The sequence below is a fragment of the Etheostoma cragini genome, chromosome 15 (genome assembly GCF_013103735.1).
Source record: "Etheostoma cragini isolate CJK2018 chromosome 15, CSU_Ecrag_1.0, whole genome shotgun sequence".
NCBI classification, from domain to species: domain Eukaryota; kingdom Metazoa; phylum Chordata; class Actinopteri; order Perciformes; family Percidae; genus Etheostoma; species Etheostoma cragini.
In genome coordinates this window covers 11,283,168-11,299,079 of record NC_048421.1, presented here as the reverse complement: position 1 = coordinate 11,299,079, position 15,912 = coordinate 11,283,168, and the positions used below count along the sequence as shown (strand labels likewise).

At 42.2% G+C, this 15,912-nt stretch overlaps 2 protein-coding genes and 1 long non-coding RNA gene across 6 annotated transcripts; 2 read left to right on the top strand and 1 right to left on the bottom strand.

The window, feature by feature from the left end:
• Positions 1-939: 939 nt before the first annotated feature.
• tecra (trans-2,3-enoyl-CoA reductase a) lies at positions 940-6,780 on the top strand. The gene is made up of 11 exons (XM_034895348.1): positions 940-1,690; positions 2,456-2,507; positions 2,598-2,642; positions 2,760-2,863; positions 4,175-4,290; positions 4,483-4,588; positions 4,737-4,809; positions 4,898-4,941; positions 5,039-5,096; positions 5,185-5,273; positions 6,043-6,780. Exons 1-11 carry the CDS (start codon positions 1,523-1,525, stop codon positions 6,214-6,216), a joined length of 1,029 nt encoding a protein of 342 aa, XP_034751239.1. The 5' UTR covers positions 940-1,522; the 3' UTR covers positions 6,217-6,780.
• A 581-nt stretch (positions 6,781-7,361) lies between these two features.
• On the bottom strand, positions 7,362-15,633 carry samd1a (sterile alpha motif domain containing 1a). Of its 4 annotated transcripts, XM_034895343.1 has the most exons (8): positions 15,081-15,632; positions 12,260-12,602; positions 12,076-12,078; positions 11,725-11,870; positions 11,551-11,611; positions 10,249-10,330; positions 9,867-9,981; positions 7,362-8,701 (listed from the first exon to the last, which is right to left on the bottom strand). In XM_034895343.1, the coding sequence occupies exons 1-8, from the start codon at positions 15,441-15,443 to the stop codon at positions 8,555-8,557; spliced, it is 1,260 nt and encodes a 419-aa protein (XP_034751234.1). In that variant the 5' UTR covers positions 15,444-15,632; the 3' UTR covers positions 7,362-8,554. The 4 variants fall into 4 exon arrangements, with proteins under 4 accessions (XP_034751234.1, XP_034751235.1, XP_034751237.1 ...); XM_034895344.1 differs by lacking the exon at positions 12,076-12,078 and having other exon boundaries at positions 15,081-15,633; XM_034895346.1 differs by lacking the exon at positions 12,076-12,078 and having other exon boundaries at positions 11,725-11,867.
• LOC117958751 lies at positions 9,350-9,777 on the top strand. Its single transcript, XR_004659778.1, has 2 exons — positions 9,350-9,613; positions 9,644-9,777. It is a non-coding gene; the product is annotated as an uncharacterized LOC117958751 (long non-coding RNA).
• Positions 15,634-15,912: the final 279 nt, after the last annotated feature.

Below are 15,912 nucleotides of genomic sequence, written 5' to 3'. Positions count from 1 at the left end.
ATCAGAACTACAGACTTCTAAAATTAGCATATAGTAAAATCAAAAGAGCTCTGACAGAGTTTTATCAAAAAGCTTTACAATGGTCACATCTTTTGTACCATCGTGTTTATATCGAACACGCGTTGCTGTTTCTTTGTCCACCGGCTGCAGTTCACAGAAGTGAAATCTCAGTCAAATTGATGAAGTTACAATATCTGCCAGGCAAATAAAAACAGAGATTAGAATCATAATACATTTACAACATTTAAAACATCCATTTAAAATTGTTTACATCACACTTATCTCTTCTTTTAATGTCAAATCTTCAGTCACATTAGGGATAAGGGGGTATTTTGCATAATGTGAATGTGACTCTACAAGAGAGTAAAAATGACTGACACTGAGGATAAGAGTCCCATGTCACAGAATTCCTCTTACGTCAGATCTAAATGTTACCACCTTTGAAAAACAACTTGGCCTAGTTCAGCATATATTTGAGAGGATTATTTTTCCATACATTGGTGTCTTTCTGATCAGGAATGTAAAAAAGAATTATGTTTAGAACAGAGATAGTTCTGATACAAGACTTAAAAATGAGCTTGGAATGCAAACAGTGATACCACTGCTTGCACTGCTCCTGCTGGTTATAAATAGACCACAGTATATAGATGTGCAGTTGGCTATGTTCAACGATCAGTTGACCGTGTGCGCCGAAAAGCATCTTTTGATCTTCTCCCAAACAGCATTTTCCACGCCCTCCTCCCACCACAAACCTCCTTCACGTGGCCTATTTTAGAAACCATGTTGTTTATTCAACGCACAAACCTTGCACCACGCATGCCCTGAAATAAACCTGTCTGTCTTTGCCACAGAGAGAAAAGAATACCAGCCACACAGGTGGTCAGGGGGAGGGGAAGGCATGTAGAGGTCTTGCATCCCACGGATCAGCTTTTATTGGGGCTTCTGACTGTTGTAACAAGCGAGGAGCAGAACAGACAGGAGATGTGTCTTATAGGTCTAATGGGAGCACATTGGCATGTGTCACTGGGTTGGGCTGTATGTGGCTGCTCAAGGTTACTAAGCTGGTGTAGAGCAAATCAGGCAACTTATATTTAGCCTTGCAAATGGCGCACTATGGATTATGTCTTGGGGCTCTCCAGTTTCGTCTTCAGTGCGTTTTGTAGCATGAAGGGGGGCTGTGGATCATGAAGAGGCTGCTATTCAGGTGAGGAGCAGGTTCACTTCATGTTCTCAAACCAGGTCTTGTTCCACTTCTTCTCTTTTCTTCCCTGCTCACTTTCCCTCCACCTCTCATTCATACACTCCATCAGGGGGGAAAAGTGTTCATGGTCTCACATACTTCTTCTGGAGGTGGGGGGCTATTCAGAGCGTCCAAAAGGCACCAAAGAAGACACACTTGAGAGTTGCGTTGAGGGGTGAGCAGGCAGTTGCTTACCATACCAGGCGAGGACAACCAGTGTGATTGGACGTGTCACAGATTATTTCATCCCCAGGCTACTAAGATTTGGGACTAAACAGTATCATGGATGTACTCGCTTTGGAGGCAAAGAGTGCAAATGGAGCAGATACAGAAAAGAAGTCTTCATCAAGGCCAAAACCGAAACCTCCTAAAAAGGCCAAAAGGATTGTTTACTTTGAGGTGGAGATCGTGGACATCAAGACTAAAGAGAAACTGCTGCTGCTGGACAAGGTTTCTGATTACACTCACCTTTTATATTGAGCATAATGATTTACTTGGACTGGCTTTCAGTGGTGCATTACCACAGATCTTAAAATCCTATACAAAAGGCACAAAGAATGCTTGAGAACTTGCCATAGATTGCCATAGACTTGCATGCCATAGATGTTATGGTCAATCACAACAGTTTATCACCTCCCAGTGCAATCCTTTTAAAGTTTCATGATTCAAACGTGTCTGTTCTAAAAATATTACACGCAGAAACTGGGATCACTTTACAGGGAAGTCCGCGGGAAACATATTTGTTTTAGCTCAAGAACTGCAGGGTCAGCATTATAAGCAGACGGCTAATTTTACACATAATCATCTACTTCATAGGCGGCCCGGTCAAGTTGCAGCCATTATCAGTTACGTTTCTATTGGGCGAGGGTTGCAGTTAGAAGGTGAGAATTCCCTCTCCGTCTGACAGGAAATTTCTGTTGCAGCAACAGCACATGCCTGTACTGCACCGAGCCAACAGCCAGGCACACACACACACACATGATTAGCAGCTTGTATAAAGGTGCTTGTTTAAATGAGCCTTGTGTCAGAAAACGTGAGGGATCACATTGAATTGACAACGTAACAAACAAATTCCAAAAATAAACCAAAACTTCTGCCGTAAAGACAGTAGTACTCCATGTCTTGTAAATTGACTTGAAAATGTCAACCTGGCAGTCTGCACACTAATGTTGCTGATAATCTTAAATATGGTAAATTTTTACATTTCAATTGCAGGTGGAACCAACTGCCACTGTTTTTGATATCAAAGCTTTGTTTCAAAAATCATGTGAGTGAGTTTAAGAAAACACATTTTCCATTCATTCCTATCATAATCTTTGGAGCAGTCCAAGAATAAAGTTCCTCTCCATTTCAACAGATCCAAAGTGGTATCCAGCCAGACAGTCCCTTCGCTTGGATCCAAGTGCGTCTGCTTTTGTTTTACAAAAGAGTTCTGCATTTATCCGACTCAGTTGATTGATGGAAGTTGAATGTTATGGGATGCTGTCTGGTCTTATCTCTGCTGTCATGTTTTTTTTAGAGGCCAGGTGTCTCAAGGATGAGGAAATTCTGCAGACACTTCCTGTGGGAACCACAGCCAGCTTTTACTTCAGTGACCTAGGACCTCAGCTCACATGGGGGACTGTGAGTCCACACGTGCACAGACACACACTACGTGGGCCGTACAGAGGTGCTGCATGGCGTGCATGTTTTACATTATTGTAAGCTACGTTCTAAAGTACACTTAACAACATGTGTTAAGATTGATTTTCACCTTCCTTTGATGAAATTAAACATGCCAAGATTTGAGGGTTCAGTTTTGAGTACGTTTTGAAAAAAACTGCCTTTGGCTGATTTCAAGCATGCTCAAGCATTCAAGATCTGATCCTCTGAACAGCAACCTTTAAAATGCAAGAAACGATTGCATTCACATGGTCCTTTTAAGGTCTTGCATGCTGCACTTCTGGATATAATTGTTTGTGTGTGTGCGGCACGTTTTTCATCAGCTGGCTGTCAGGGAAATACTGCAAAGGTATACACCATCTGTGAAACATGCTAGTATGGCCTTTCAGGATTCTTAAACTTTAAATATATACAGACACTCTATCACCCACTCAGTAACTCTTAAATATAAATATCAACCCACAGTCACAGATAGAGGTGATTTGCTGTGGTACATTTTTCTCTCTACTCCTGCACCGCCTGTTCTCTGTCCTAGGACATATAATCTCACCGCCCCATTTTTGCCAAAGGTGTTTATCTCCCTGACCTCTCACTTGCCTTTCAATGCGCTTCTTGACTCACCCTTACCCACCCAGTCTCTACATTTTCTGTCCTAACCCACCCTGACATAACCCCCCAACAGCCTGCCAGGCTGCTGACTGGTGCCACTGTGGGCGGGGGAGGAGCATGAACTGCCCCAGCAGAGCTCACCAGAAGCTATTGGTCAGGCACTCTTAGCCAGGGCTCTGCTCGAGGTGCTGATTCAGTGGTTCAAATTCACTGCCAACTGTGCTACGCTTGATCATATCAATTACAAGCTGCCGTGGTGTCTTATTTGCTCCATGGGCAAAAATAATACTATTATTGTTGCACTGAATGGTTATAGAAGTAGATGGATGGATTATGTTTTAAAATGGATTAGACAAGTGGATTGTTAGAGAAGCCAGAGCCATACTGGTGTTAGTTGCTTGCGTTGTCAGATGCTTCAGACTGACAAAGGGCTGATCTATCAGGGAGAAAATATTTGGATTTCACTGGTTAGTGTATTTGTTATTATATAAGAGAAGTTAACTGTTAGAGCTGTTAATTGCAGTGCCGTTCATGTGATCATTCATTGCTTCTTTGTTTTGTGCTGTTCTGCCTTTTTGCACATTTCTGCACTTCTTCTCATCTGGTCGCAAACCAAGAAAAACAAAAATGGAAGCACAACTGCCTTTTCTTTGATCAATTCAGGTGTTCCTGGCAGAGTGTGTTGGTCCACTGGTCATCTACTTAATGTTCTACTTCCACCTTCCCTTCATCTACTCTCCCAAATATGACTTCACCAGCAGCAAGCACTGGGTGGTACAGTGAGTGTCAACTTTCTCATGTTTTGGGGGATCTGTTGCAGTGTTGCTCCTGTGTGTCACCTGCAACCTCAACACGACAAACAGTAGTGAAGTATATGGTGACACTGAGTCAAGGCCAAGTGTAATGGTGAACTGCAGTGAGACCGTATATTAATCACAGCTAAATATGTAAGTATGTGTGTTCTGTTTCAGCTTGGCCTGCATGTGTCACTCTTTCCACTACATCAAGAGGATCCTGGAGACACTGTTTGTCCACCGTATCTCCCATGGGACCATGCCTCTCAGAAACATATTTAAGGTAAGTGAGCTGAATAATCTTGACTCTTGAATGTGATACACAGTATATTATTATGTTGCATTGTGTAATTCTCAGATATCTGAACCAAAATGTATGTGGAGCCTTATCTGGACAGTATGACTTATTATAGTCTCTTCCTTTATTTCAGAACTGTGGCTATTACTGGTCCACTGCAGCTTGGATGGCGTACTACATAAACCACCCTCTCTACACCACACCGTGTAAGTGCAGACCAGTGCAATATTCACGTTAACTCATCAGTCGAAGTTGACTTCCATCCTAATCCATTTTTCTGTGACACATTGACAGATTACGGGCCGCAGCAGGTGAATACAGGACTTTATATTTTCTTGGTAAGTTTATTTACAGATCAGTAAAGGAACTTCCCAGATATTAAATGGAAAACAACTTTTGTAGATTGTCATAATTTGGATGTGTTTATTCCCATAGTTCTGTCAAGTAGGGAATTTTTCCATCCATGTTGCTCTTCGTAACCTCAAACCACCAGGTGAGCATTTTCTATCAAGGCACAGTGTTTTTAAAGCAGCCAACAGTATGAGGCAATACAATGTTGTATTTGTTTTTACTCATCTCAGGTTCAAAAACCAAGAAGATTCCTTACCCAACGAAAAATCCATTCACATGGATGTTTTGGCTGGTCTCTTGTCCAAACTACACATATGAGGTAATTATGTCCTCTCTTACCAGAAACAGGACAAGAAAATACTGTCTGGAAAACACAAAAATGGTACGCTAAAAAACTATAACTTTGGTAGATGTCCACTGGATTTGACTATCTCAGACTGCTGGAGTCTCACAGCAGCTTTAGATAAACAAATATTTGCACAGAATGAGGCCTGTGAATTTTGACCTCCTATCTTGTGTTGGAAGCACATTAGGAAAGGACATTTTACACACCAGTATAAACAGGAGGAATGATTAAAGCAAGCTAAACTTGGGCCCCTGACTATTGTCTTAAACAGACTAGACAAATTGGGAACATATCATTTAATGTTAAATCATGTTTTTCTTTTTGTTCTTCTACTTCTTCATGACCAAGAATCTGTTAAGTAACAATATGTCATTTTTTTAGATAGTTTTTTGGGCATTTTAGGACTTTATTTGACAGGACAGCTGAAGACATGAAAGGGGAGAGAGAGGGGGAATGACACGCAGCCAAAGGCCAAAAGATCCCGGGCTCGCTCTACCAACTGAGCAATCTGAGCACCCTTCAAGTGATTTTTAGTCTCATTTTAGTTTGGTTATTAGTTGTGCTATTATGGAAATACTGAAGACAGCTGTAGTATGCATGTCTATGCAACTTGGTAGTAAAAGCATCTAGTACTTGTATTTTATTCTTGCAACACAAAATGCACCTTTGCTGCCATCTACTGGATACATCCTACACATGCATCATAAATCTCAATGCACGTGTATGTGTGTGTTGTTCACAGGTGGGCTCCTGGATCGGCTTTACAGTGATGACCCAGTGTGTGCCTGTAGCTTTCTTCACTCTTGTGGCCTTCATTCAGATGACTGTGTGGGCCAAAGGCAAACACTGTGGCTACTTAAAAGAGTTCAGAGATTATCCAACCCTGCGATCCTCCATACTCCCCTTCATCCTGTAGAGCTGGGCACATAAAACAACGGTCACTACATACAGCCGGTTCTTTTTAAGGGCCTCTCCATCCACTGGATGTCAGAAAGTGTGTGCTGAGGTCAACAGCATGGATGGATTTTGGTTATATGGACTCCATGTAACATTTTCTAGCTGCTACAGTTACTCTGTGTTGGAGCGGTGAATGCAGGACTGTTAGAGGCAAAGGAGGCCATCAGAGGTAAATGCAGCAAAGTCTTAATTTAAAGTTGTATGTGATATTGAAGAGCAAGAGGATGAAAAAAATATTTTGCTACTTCGGTAAGTTATAACATGTTTGAGTGAGAGTGCTGTTCAGTTTTTAAAAAATCACATTATTTTCATAGATTTTGGCAACCCGATCAGTGAAATTTCCCACAGAACTGGGCAACCAAGAGACTAATCTGCAATGTCCAACTAGTGTGCAGCCTGGAGCTGAGAACTTTGTAGCCTCCTGCAGTGTTCTACTGATCTAAGTGACATTTACACCATGATAGTGCTAGTGCTATCTGGATTAGAATTTGAATGGGTGGGGAAAAATCTTTTCTTTTTGTCTGTACATGGATTAAGTGTTTTTTCTAGTATAGCTAAAATAAGGAAGAGGAAAAACACTGCTGACAGCATTAACAAGCAGGTCCTTTAAAAATATACCTCTTACTTCCACATGATTATAGTGCAGAAAGTGTTCAATTGATGGAATTATAAAATGTTTTTGGTCATCAAACCATTGTCATGGTACTACATATTTATTATTGATTGTCTGCATTGTCATTGTTGTACTATTCTGAAGCGTTGTGCAGCTACAAAAGCAGACTGAGACTTTATCTGGTGGTGCTTTTCAGGATTTGGAAAAAAACATCCAAAATAGTTTATTCTTTGCTATTCCATTTTCGCTGAATGTGCATTTCACAGTATGCTGCATCAACTGAGCCTTTTAAATGAAATGAGGAACTTTTGTGTGAAGAGACCATTCAGCGTCAAGCAGGTCTTCTTTCTGAAATGTAACACTTGTTTAAAATATTAGATTGAGACTGTAAGGAGGCCCTCACACACTCTTAAGGCAACGCTGACCCACTGAATCAATTGTTTTTAGGCAAATTATAAATACAAGTGCAAGAAACTACCAGCAAATAAGTGACGGAAGAGGTGGACACAAGCTTTATTTGTGACTCAGGAAGAAGTGTCAATGTTACAGATAAAAAGGGGAAGAGATACATAAGAGATGTAGACTACATCATATGGAATGTTACAATTCAAAAGGCTGGCTTACATTAAACAAACAGAGACACTGGACAAATTATAAATGGATGATAACATAAAATATTGCATTTGATCACGATATCTGCTCTGTAAACAGGCACTTACCAGCTGTATTAAATTTAAAACAATAGTCAGTATTTTAATAACATTTCCTAAAGTTTATTACTTTATTTTGCTTTTGTATGAAAATGAATCCCATTGTTATGCACATTTCCTGTTTACATCTATCTGCAATTGTTCCCCAAATGCAACTGTATTAAATTGGACCACAGTCAGCTCTAAAGAAGATAGAAAAAACAACAACAAAAAAACACACACACACACACAAACAACATATTGCCTTACCAGCAGGTAGTAGTATATCATATTGGTTATATCTCTGTGTTACAGAGACACTGAAGACATAATCCAACATCAGCAGCTATGGGTCAGGAATCTGACTTCCCCAGCACTTTGATGACATTTCATGTAACGGAATGAAAAGGGAAACTCACAACAGATGTGCTTTATGTTTATCTGTGTGACTCACAAAGACGTTCTGGAGTCACAAAAGGTACCATAACAGATCGAGCGAGGATGCAGGTTGAAATTTTAGAGCCAATGCCAAACCAACCTTCTCTTGTGGACCCAAAACTGTGACACCAATTTGCTCGCAGCACTTTGCAGTCCAGCATGTCTCTGTGGGTACATTAGCCCATGGGTGGGCCACTTGGTGCAAGGCTCAGTCCCCTTCAATGGCTGCTTATCCATCTATTACTCTTGCAGAAAGGTCATTACAACTCCACTTTTAAACATACTGACCGTACCAGTCTGTTCCCTTGACAATGCAATCGAATCGGTAAAAAAAAGAAAGAAATTGAAATCCAAAGACCATAATGAGAGGTAGGATGAGTGTCTTTCAGTTTCTGGTCATTCTCACAGTGAAAGTTACTTCCACCGCAGCCTTTCCCCCCCAGTCACCCCTACATATTGTGTATATGAAGGTGGGTGGCAGGATCGAGATGGGAGAGGGCACTGCATTCACGCTTGGGTCAATGCAGTATTTTCTGTCTGTCGTGTAAATCACGACCTCAGAGGTCTTCGTATTCCAAGAAGTGGGTCCTCTGCAGCACCTTTACATGGCGCTCGTAGATTTTGAGTGCAGGGCCGAGCCTGATAGACAGACCAGTCAACACGTCACTGCGCTGCATTAGGAGAAGGGACTTCCCGTCAATCTCCTGTGGGAAGAGCTCAGTTAGCATCACCCATAGCGTTCTGAAGGTATTTTCTGAATACATCTTTTAAGTGACTCACATAATGCAATTATGTTCAATTGGATTTTGAAAACCTAAAATTATGGGATTTTTCCTAGTCACCTTAAGACAGCCAGTTTTCCTTACTAGAAGCCTTTACAATACAGCTTAGTGTACACAAATGAAGTGATTCTGGTCACAGCATCAACTACGTTTGAACTGCTCAACACACGTTTTTTTCAACCTATTTTCATCTGTTTTTGTGTCTAAGTCACTGATGGGAACAACAGTCTCTGACATCAGTCCGGTATTAAGGAAGATTGCTGCAGTCGTTTATAGGGCAATTGAGCAGCTTGTATTTAACTGAACAAAAATGCTCGGTTTGCCCAAAGACTGTATATTAAATATTAACGGTCTATGGTATTGCCACGGACAGGCTCAGATTAATATTCTAATGTCTGGCACATTATGGAAAAGATTCATCAGTAATAGACCTTTAAAATCTCTGAGACCTTTCTGTTTAACCAGAAACAGCTCTAAAGTCACTATCTTTAAAACCACCAGACTCCAAAACTTTTAGAGTGTTTAAAGCCAAGATATTTTTAAATTGGTGAAGAATTTGTGTACCAAAACTTGAGTTATGATGGTTGGAAAAGTGGAAAGACGACCCAAAACAGCTTTTCACAGTTGTATTTTGTTTCTATTGACTTTGAATGATGTGTATTTTGCGATGCTAAAATGTTTATTTACATGGAGTCTGGTGAGTATAGCAAATGCAATTTTTCGAATGTTTTTATGTTTAAAAAAAAGAATCTTACTCTTTAACAAAAAGATCAACCTCCTTATTAATCCTTTCCATAACGTTGACAGACACTTAATATTAATCTGAGCCTGTCAGTTGCATAACAAGCACTTGTGAATGTAAAGACAAGCTGGACAACTGCCCTATTAATTTACATTGTAGTCTGTTTTGCCGCTGCCGACTGCAGCGTTCTTGCTTAATATTGGCCCCATTTCAAAGATTGTTGTTACTATCAGTCACTTAGACACAAAAACATAGGGTAGGGACCATAGGGTCCAGGTGATGAAGTGTGTGGTTTTCAGTGTACATATAGTGCCCCCTGTGGCAGTTTTGCGGTGGTGCGCTGACCTGTGTTCGAAACGCCACAGCCTGATCTGGAAAGCCTGCAGCTGAGAAGTAACTGGCCACATCTGCCACAGTCCACTGCATTAAGTTCTGGCTCATCGTCTCCTTCTTCACAAAGCTGGAGAGAGACATAACCACATGACATTTCTACAGCAAGTAATGTCTCACTTTGTTGTTGTTGTTGTTTTCAAGCCTGTAGGTGAACTTCAGTGTGGTCAGTAATTATTCACGAGTTTGTGCCGCAGAAATATGTAGATTAGTTATTCAAAACAGTAGCTGAAAAAAATAAAGTCAAGAGTGTATAAAATTGTTTTACAAAGAGGGGGATGCTAAAATGTATTTCTTGAGACGAATGTGATGACTTGCTTTTTAACAGGATACTCACACTTCATCCCCTTTACCACCATTCAGAAGACAGTCTTCGGCTGCTGTGACAGAGGGTAGATCTATCTTGTTCTTTAATGTACCTGTGAACAAAATGGAAGCAGGATTATTACAAAATATTACCAAAATGAACGCAGATTTAATGGATATCATGACATGCTCCGGGAGAAGCCTTGACTGATGTTTCTTTAATAATAACTAAAACACAATGCCAATCAACATTTTCTTTGAGTCAAAATCTGGTTTGCATGTTAATTGTACATCAAAAGCTATCAAGCCTCTTGTTTCTTGTCATCGTGCAATATGCAATGCACAGCAATGGGAAATGGCCAATTAAAGCGGAGCTCAATTCATGACTTACTGTGAGAACAAAGAGAAGGGTTCATATAAGAACCATGGTTCTAACCTTTTTTCAATTGTGCAAACAATGTGTTCAATTCAAATTAAATTAAATGTAGTTAACAATGATCATTCTTCTTTGTTTGAAAAATGCGTCTTTAAATCTTTCAGACAAAACATTTTAGTGTTTATTTTTGTTATGCCATGTTAGTTGATGTCTAAGGAGGGAAAAACTATACCCACTTGTCTTTCATTCAAATCCAGAAAGTCACACTTCAGATTTTCAAAATTAACTCTGGGCATACCACTGCACACACAACAAATTGTGCTTTTGGTACACAAGCAAGATGAAGATGCCCTACTATCTTTTCTACACAAAAATAGTTGTATGTTTCCTTGCTTATCGACAAACACATATATACCATAAACTATGAATCTATTCTGATTAATTAAGAGCCCTCTGTAAGCACACATTATCGACCAAACAGCTATTTAAAGCCATGTTTAGACAGCTTTTAGAACCCTTCTGCAGCTCTATGCCTTTTACGTAGTCATGTGGGGGTTTTCTTGACTGAAATTCATCATGCATCAATATCAGAACTGTTAACAGATTTCCACCTCGACAAGCTAAGTTGTTAATAGTGCAGAAGGCCAGCAGGTTCTGAGCAAAATCCTTTAACAGTCAAAGTGAGCAGCACCTGGATTGGAAGGTAGCGGGACAAGTCTGTTAAGCATTCAACAAATCTTTAGCAAACCTTAAGGCAAGCACTGGTCAAAATGGTCAAATGGTCAAACAGCCATACAAATACTGTAAGAAGTTATTACATAATTCCTTTAACATGTGTTTTGTTAGAAACCATTACTCAAAGTGAGAGAGCAGCAAGTGATCAATGTGTTCTCTGTAAAACAGATGCAGGCTACACAGCTGCCACAAAAACAAAAAATGAGACACTATATCACTCACAGATGTCAGATGGCAAAGAAAGTGCCTGTGGTCTTCCGTCAGATACATTTCTGGTCTCATCCTGTTGGCCAAACAATAGAAATGAAACATACAAATGTCAGGTGTGAAGAAGAGAGATCAAAAAAGCAGGAGACATTCATGTGTCATTCTTTGTCACAAAAGGATTACAATTACCAGCCCTGCTGCAGAGTCCGGTACTAACTGGTCAGGCGAAAGGCCACTGTCCACCGCCTTGCCTTCATCTTCTTTCTTCACGTTGGTCTTTAAAGCGACGGGGCTGGTAGTTGCAGAGTGGATTGCTGGCTTCATGGCTGCTGCTAACAGAGGGAACCCTTTACATTCCATGCTGATATCATTCATACAATCACATCTGACTGTTCTTGCCAAATATCAGTGCTAATCCAAAACTAATGCAGCACAAAATTCCTCTTCATAAAACCTGAATAACTGGTACAAACAAGCCGATGGATGACTGCACTTATTACTGCTGGAAAACATGGCTAAGCCATGAAAACGTATTATTTTCTGCTGCAATATAGCTTACATTAACTGAGACATTGATATTGTCAACAGCCATGTCACCCATCCAGTTCCCATACCTATTTCATGTCCAATGCATAACTAAGCATAAATCTTTCACATGAAACAATATTTGAGTGCTCCATAATGTCGGGTGTGCATATTAAACTGTGTTGAGCAGTGTGAATACCTTTGTCTCTCTGCATTCCTGGGTGCTGGCGCTCTGCTGGGCAGACAGCAGAATGATAGGACCAGTCATTGTGTGTGAGGGCCCTGGGGCTGGAGGGGGGCAAGGAGCTGGGTCTCTCACCAGCCTTCTGGAAAGAGGCCGAGTCCAGACCGGAGGCAGGGCCGGGGCCAGGGCGAGAGCCAGATGGGGAGCAGGGGGCAGAGACGGCTCGCACAGAGGCACAGTGCACGGAGGCATCTTTATGTGCGCGGCCAGGAGAGGGTCTTTCCTGCCCATCCCGGCTCTCATCAGCCCCCTCCTCATCTGCATTACTGTCTGTGTCCATTGCCAGAGATGTGTCAGCCTACAAAACACAATCATAGGTGCCACATATAATTTAAATTACATTTATTTTGACTGTGAACCCAAACGATGACTGCATTATATAATGTTTATACAACCTAGGGTGGGTGCAGAATTAAACAAATGGCGACAATAAGATTGAGGGGATTAGAAACGTTTAACTCAGTGGAAGAAAAGCCACTTTCAACAATTAAGTTATTTCTTTAACAACAACAACTTCAAAAGCTGGTAAGCCTGCAAGGCTGCAAAGCATTGCTGTTATGTAGGCTGTCACATGAAAACACGCTCATACAGATGTCGCAATGTGACCGCTGTGGTGGTAAATTATTGCCTTTGAATGCTTTCGTCCCTTTCCGCAGTGTTCACTCCGCAGACAGTAAGCCCTCAAACCACAATCGTGTTTCCACGCAGTTAAACACTTGAATGTGATCTTATGTGATTGCATACTTGTAAGTAGTTTTGACATAGCGCACGGATTCCTTTCGTTGGGGTTCTTTTTTTTCTTCTTTTTTTTGTCGACGGCGCCCTGAGTAAAATATTACCTTTTGTGCGACTGCGTGTCCAAGACCCAGCAGTCGAGCACAAGAGCGCACTAAAAAAGCCCGCCCCGCTTCTGAAAAAAAAAAGAATCGCTTGGATGGCATTCACCCATTGCACTGCATTTCACATAACTTTCGCCGAGACACGGTCACAAAAACACCATGCCCCCGAGGATCAATCCAGCACGATTCCCATCTCGGCTCACATGAAACAGCCGATGTGCTCGGTGCGTCCCGATCTTTAGAGGCCTTCTTGATTGACAATAAAACACTAAGGGCCGATGGGAGGCGTTTTAGGCTTTCCTCAAATTTCCCCCAAAGTGCGCATGGAGTTGGGAGCCGCGGTAAAGACCTCGCCATTGTGTCTCTGGTCATTACGGAGCGCTTCCCGGGGCCGAGCCACGGCAAAGCAGACCGGAGATTAAAATCAAAACGAGCTTTAACTCGACGGGCAGATCAACGCAGCACCTCGACCAGAGCGAGCATCAGTCGCCTCGTTTACCAGTCTACTTTGACTTTGCACCGGGTCAAGATTTACAGTACCGAACAAAATGAGTAACGCAAATGAGTCCGCTATCGGACGCGGTCTACTGTCTTCATCTGATCCTCGTATTCAAGTGAAACCTGGATAACAAGCCCTGCGACGCAGTCTCTTTTATTTTGTAGTCAACACACACGTCTTTCAGAGAACAAACTCAATTTGATCTCAGCTTAACCCAAATCGGATAGGGCATCCGCCAGCTAGCGCCGGCGGAACAGTTTGCAGGCGGTTCACGTTAGTTCAGGTCTCAAATACCGGCTCCTTCATATTTCATTACTCTGCAGTGATGTGTCTCATCTTAAAATACTCTCAATAAATAGTTGCCAGACACGGAGAAGTGATGCCACTGCTGTACGGGACGTGAGAGGCCATATCAACAGCCAGCACTGACGTGACTGGGATTGTCGTGTCCGACAACGGATCTAGGGGTTCGACTTTATGCACTGCGTCGACAATCGTACATCACTCAAAAACACACGCAGCTCGCATAAACTAACTGAATAGAACCCTATTTTGAGTACTTTTGCACCGATAGTAAATGGATTTGGTAGCTGTTTTACGGGACAAAACATATAGTGATAATGGTCCAGACGAAAGGGGTGAAATGTCGTCATGGGCAGACATAATATGTGTCAGGACTGTAGGCTCTGGTGATATTTGGTGTTTTGCCTGGGATAGCTGTCTTCGTCAACAACCCAACAATGTGTCACGTCCCCCATCAGGCTCCTACATCCGCGGTGTTTGAGACTTTTTTTTTTCTTCACCCACTCCCACATACAAGCCAATGAGAATGAAAACACACATTTCCAGCCCATACTTTCAAAATAAAACCCACACTAGCAAGCGAGTATTTTCGTCGCTATTATTTTGAAAGGGCATTTTTTTCAACTTCCGGGATACGTCTGCTCATCTCTTGCTAGCTTGGTAGTCTTTCTCCCCTTCGCTCAACGCTGAGTTTGGGGCTCGAAAAGCGCTTTCTACTGCCGATAATGGTGGCTCGGGTTGTTGAGGACGGACCGGACGGGGCAACTTTTCATGTCTTCCATTTTTACGTTTGAATAACCCATTAAAAGTGCTTTTCAACCGGCGTTGTGTGAAATATGCCACACTCTCTTTCTCACTAGCTACACGCACCTTCTGATATTTTTTTTCGTCTCCACCTCGGCAGCGCTCGAGTGAGGTCCAACTGCCGCTCCCCGTCTGCGGCAGTGTTGGGTGCACTTGCAAATCACTCCCCTCACCACAACCCGTGTACAGCCAACACATTCGTGTTTTTTTTTTGCAAACCACACATTATCCGTGCTTAGCTTTTGCCTCCACCTGTTAATTTGGCCAAATGTGATATGACAATGAGATGGGAGCTCGTTAAACATTCCTCCTCGCGATAACCTCAACATACCTCCAAATCCTCCTCGTCCTGGTCCACAGGACCGAAAGCGCTGTCCCCGTTGCTCAAGTCAGAATGACTAGCTTCTTCCACCGCGCTCCTTCTCGCAGCCGTCGTTAACGTTACATCGTCTTTTTTTCTGCTTCTCCGCTGAACCTTGGCGGCGTTTCGGTATGAAATAGAACCCTTGTAGTTAACTTTCAGCACGGTTTGTTCTTGAATCAGTTTCTCCAGTTCTGCGCAGGTTCGGTCGGGCTCGGACCCGTGTCGTCTCCGGACCATTCGGCAAATCCTCTCCAAGTCCGGCCGGGCTTTTCGCGACCGCAGCGAGTCGATAGTGTCCAGGATCCACTCGCGGTACTTAGATTCAGACATCTTTTTTGCTCGGTTGATTCGCTTTTTTCTTGCTTTTTTTCTACCTTAGTGCGTCAACCTTGTACGTTACACACGGTTACACACGGTGTTTTTCGTGAGCCGCGGTCCGAGCCCAACTGAGAAGCGGAAACCTCACTGTACGCCTCCTGCGTTTGCGTGTGCGCTTAAGGTGGACCGACAGAGTTGCAGCGAAAAGTTTCACTCGAGAGGAGTTTTAAGGTGGAATTTGCCGACCTGGACAGGAACGAGCGCACGCACTCGGGCACATGTGCGCCAACATGGATGCAAACGGTGGCCATTTATTTCAAGAGTTGTCAAGTGTGATACAGCCTCTGATGTAGCAACTAAAGCTACATGTTGTCCATGTTTCACTTAACTTCACCAGATCAATTGAAAACACCAGAGGTGTTACGGGGAAGTTTTTGGGTTTCATGTTTTGCCCTATTTTTAGATCAAACTATGGCAGATT

Excerpts from the sequence above, each read along its gene's own strand:
- tecra (XM_034895348.1), top strand. The coding sequence starts at position 1,523 with ATGGATGTACTCGCTTTGGAGGCAAAGAGTGCAAATGGAGCAGATACA. Across the intron at positions 1,691-2,455 it reads AACTGCTGCTGCTGGACAAG|GTGGAACCAACTGCCACTGT; the intron begins GTTTCTGATTAC and ends TTTCAATTGCAG. Across the intron at positions 2,864-4,174 it reads CTCAGCTCACATGGGGGACT|GTGTTCCTGGCAGAGTGTGT; the intron begins GTGAGTCCACAC and ends TGATCAATTCAG.
- samd1a (XM_034895343.1), bottom strand. The coding sequence starts at position 15,443 with ATGTCTGAATCTAAGTACCGCGAGTGGATCCTGGACACTATCGACTCG. Across the intron at positions 10,331-11,550 it reads TTCTTTGCCATCTGACATCT|GTACATTAAAGAACAAGATA; the intron begins GTGAGTGATATA and ends TTTTGTTCACAG. Across the intron at positions 8,702-9,866 it reads CTGTGGCGTTTCGAACACAG|GAGATTGACGGGAAGTCCCT; the intron begins GTCAGCGCACCA and ends CTCTTCCCACAG.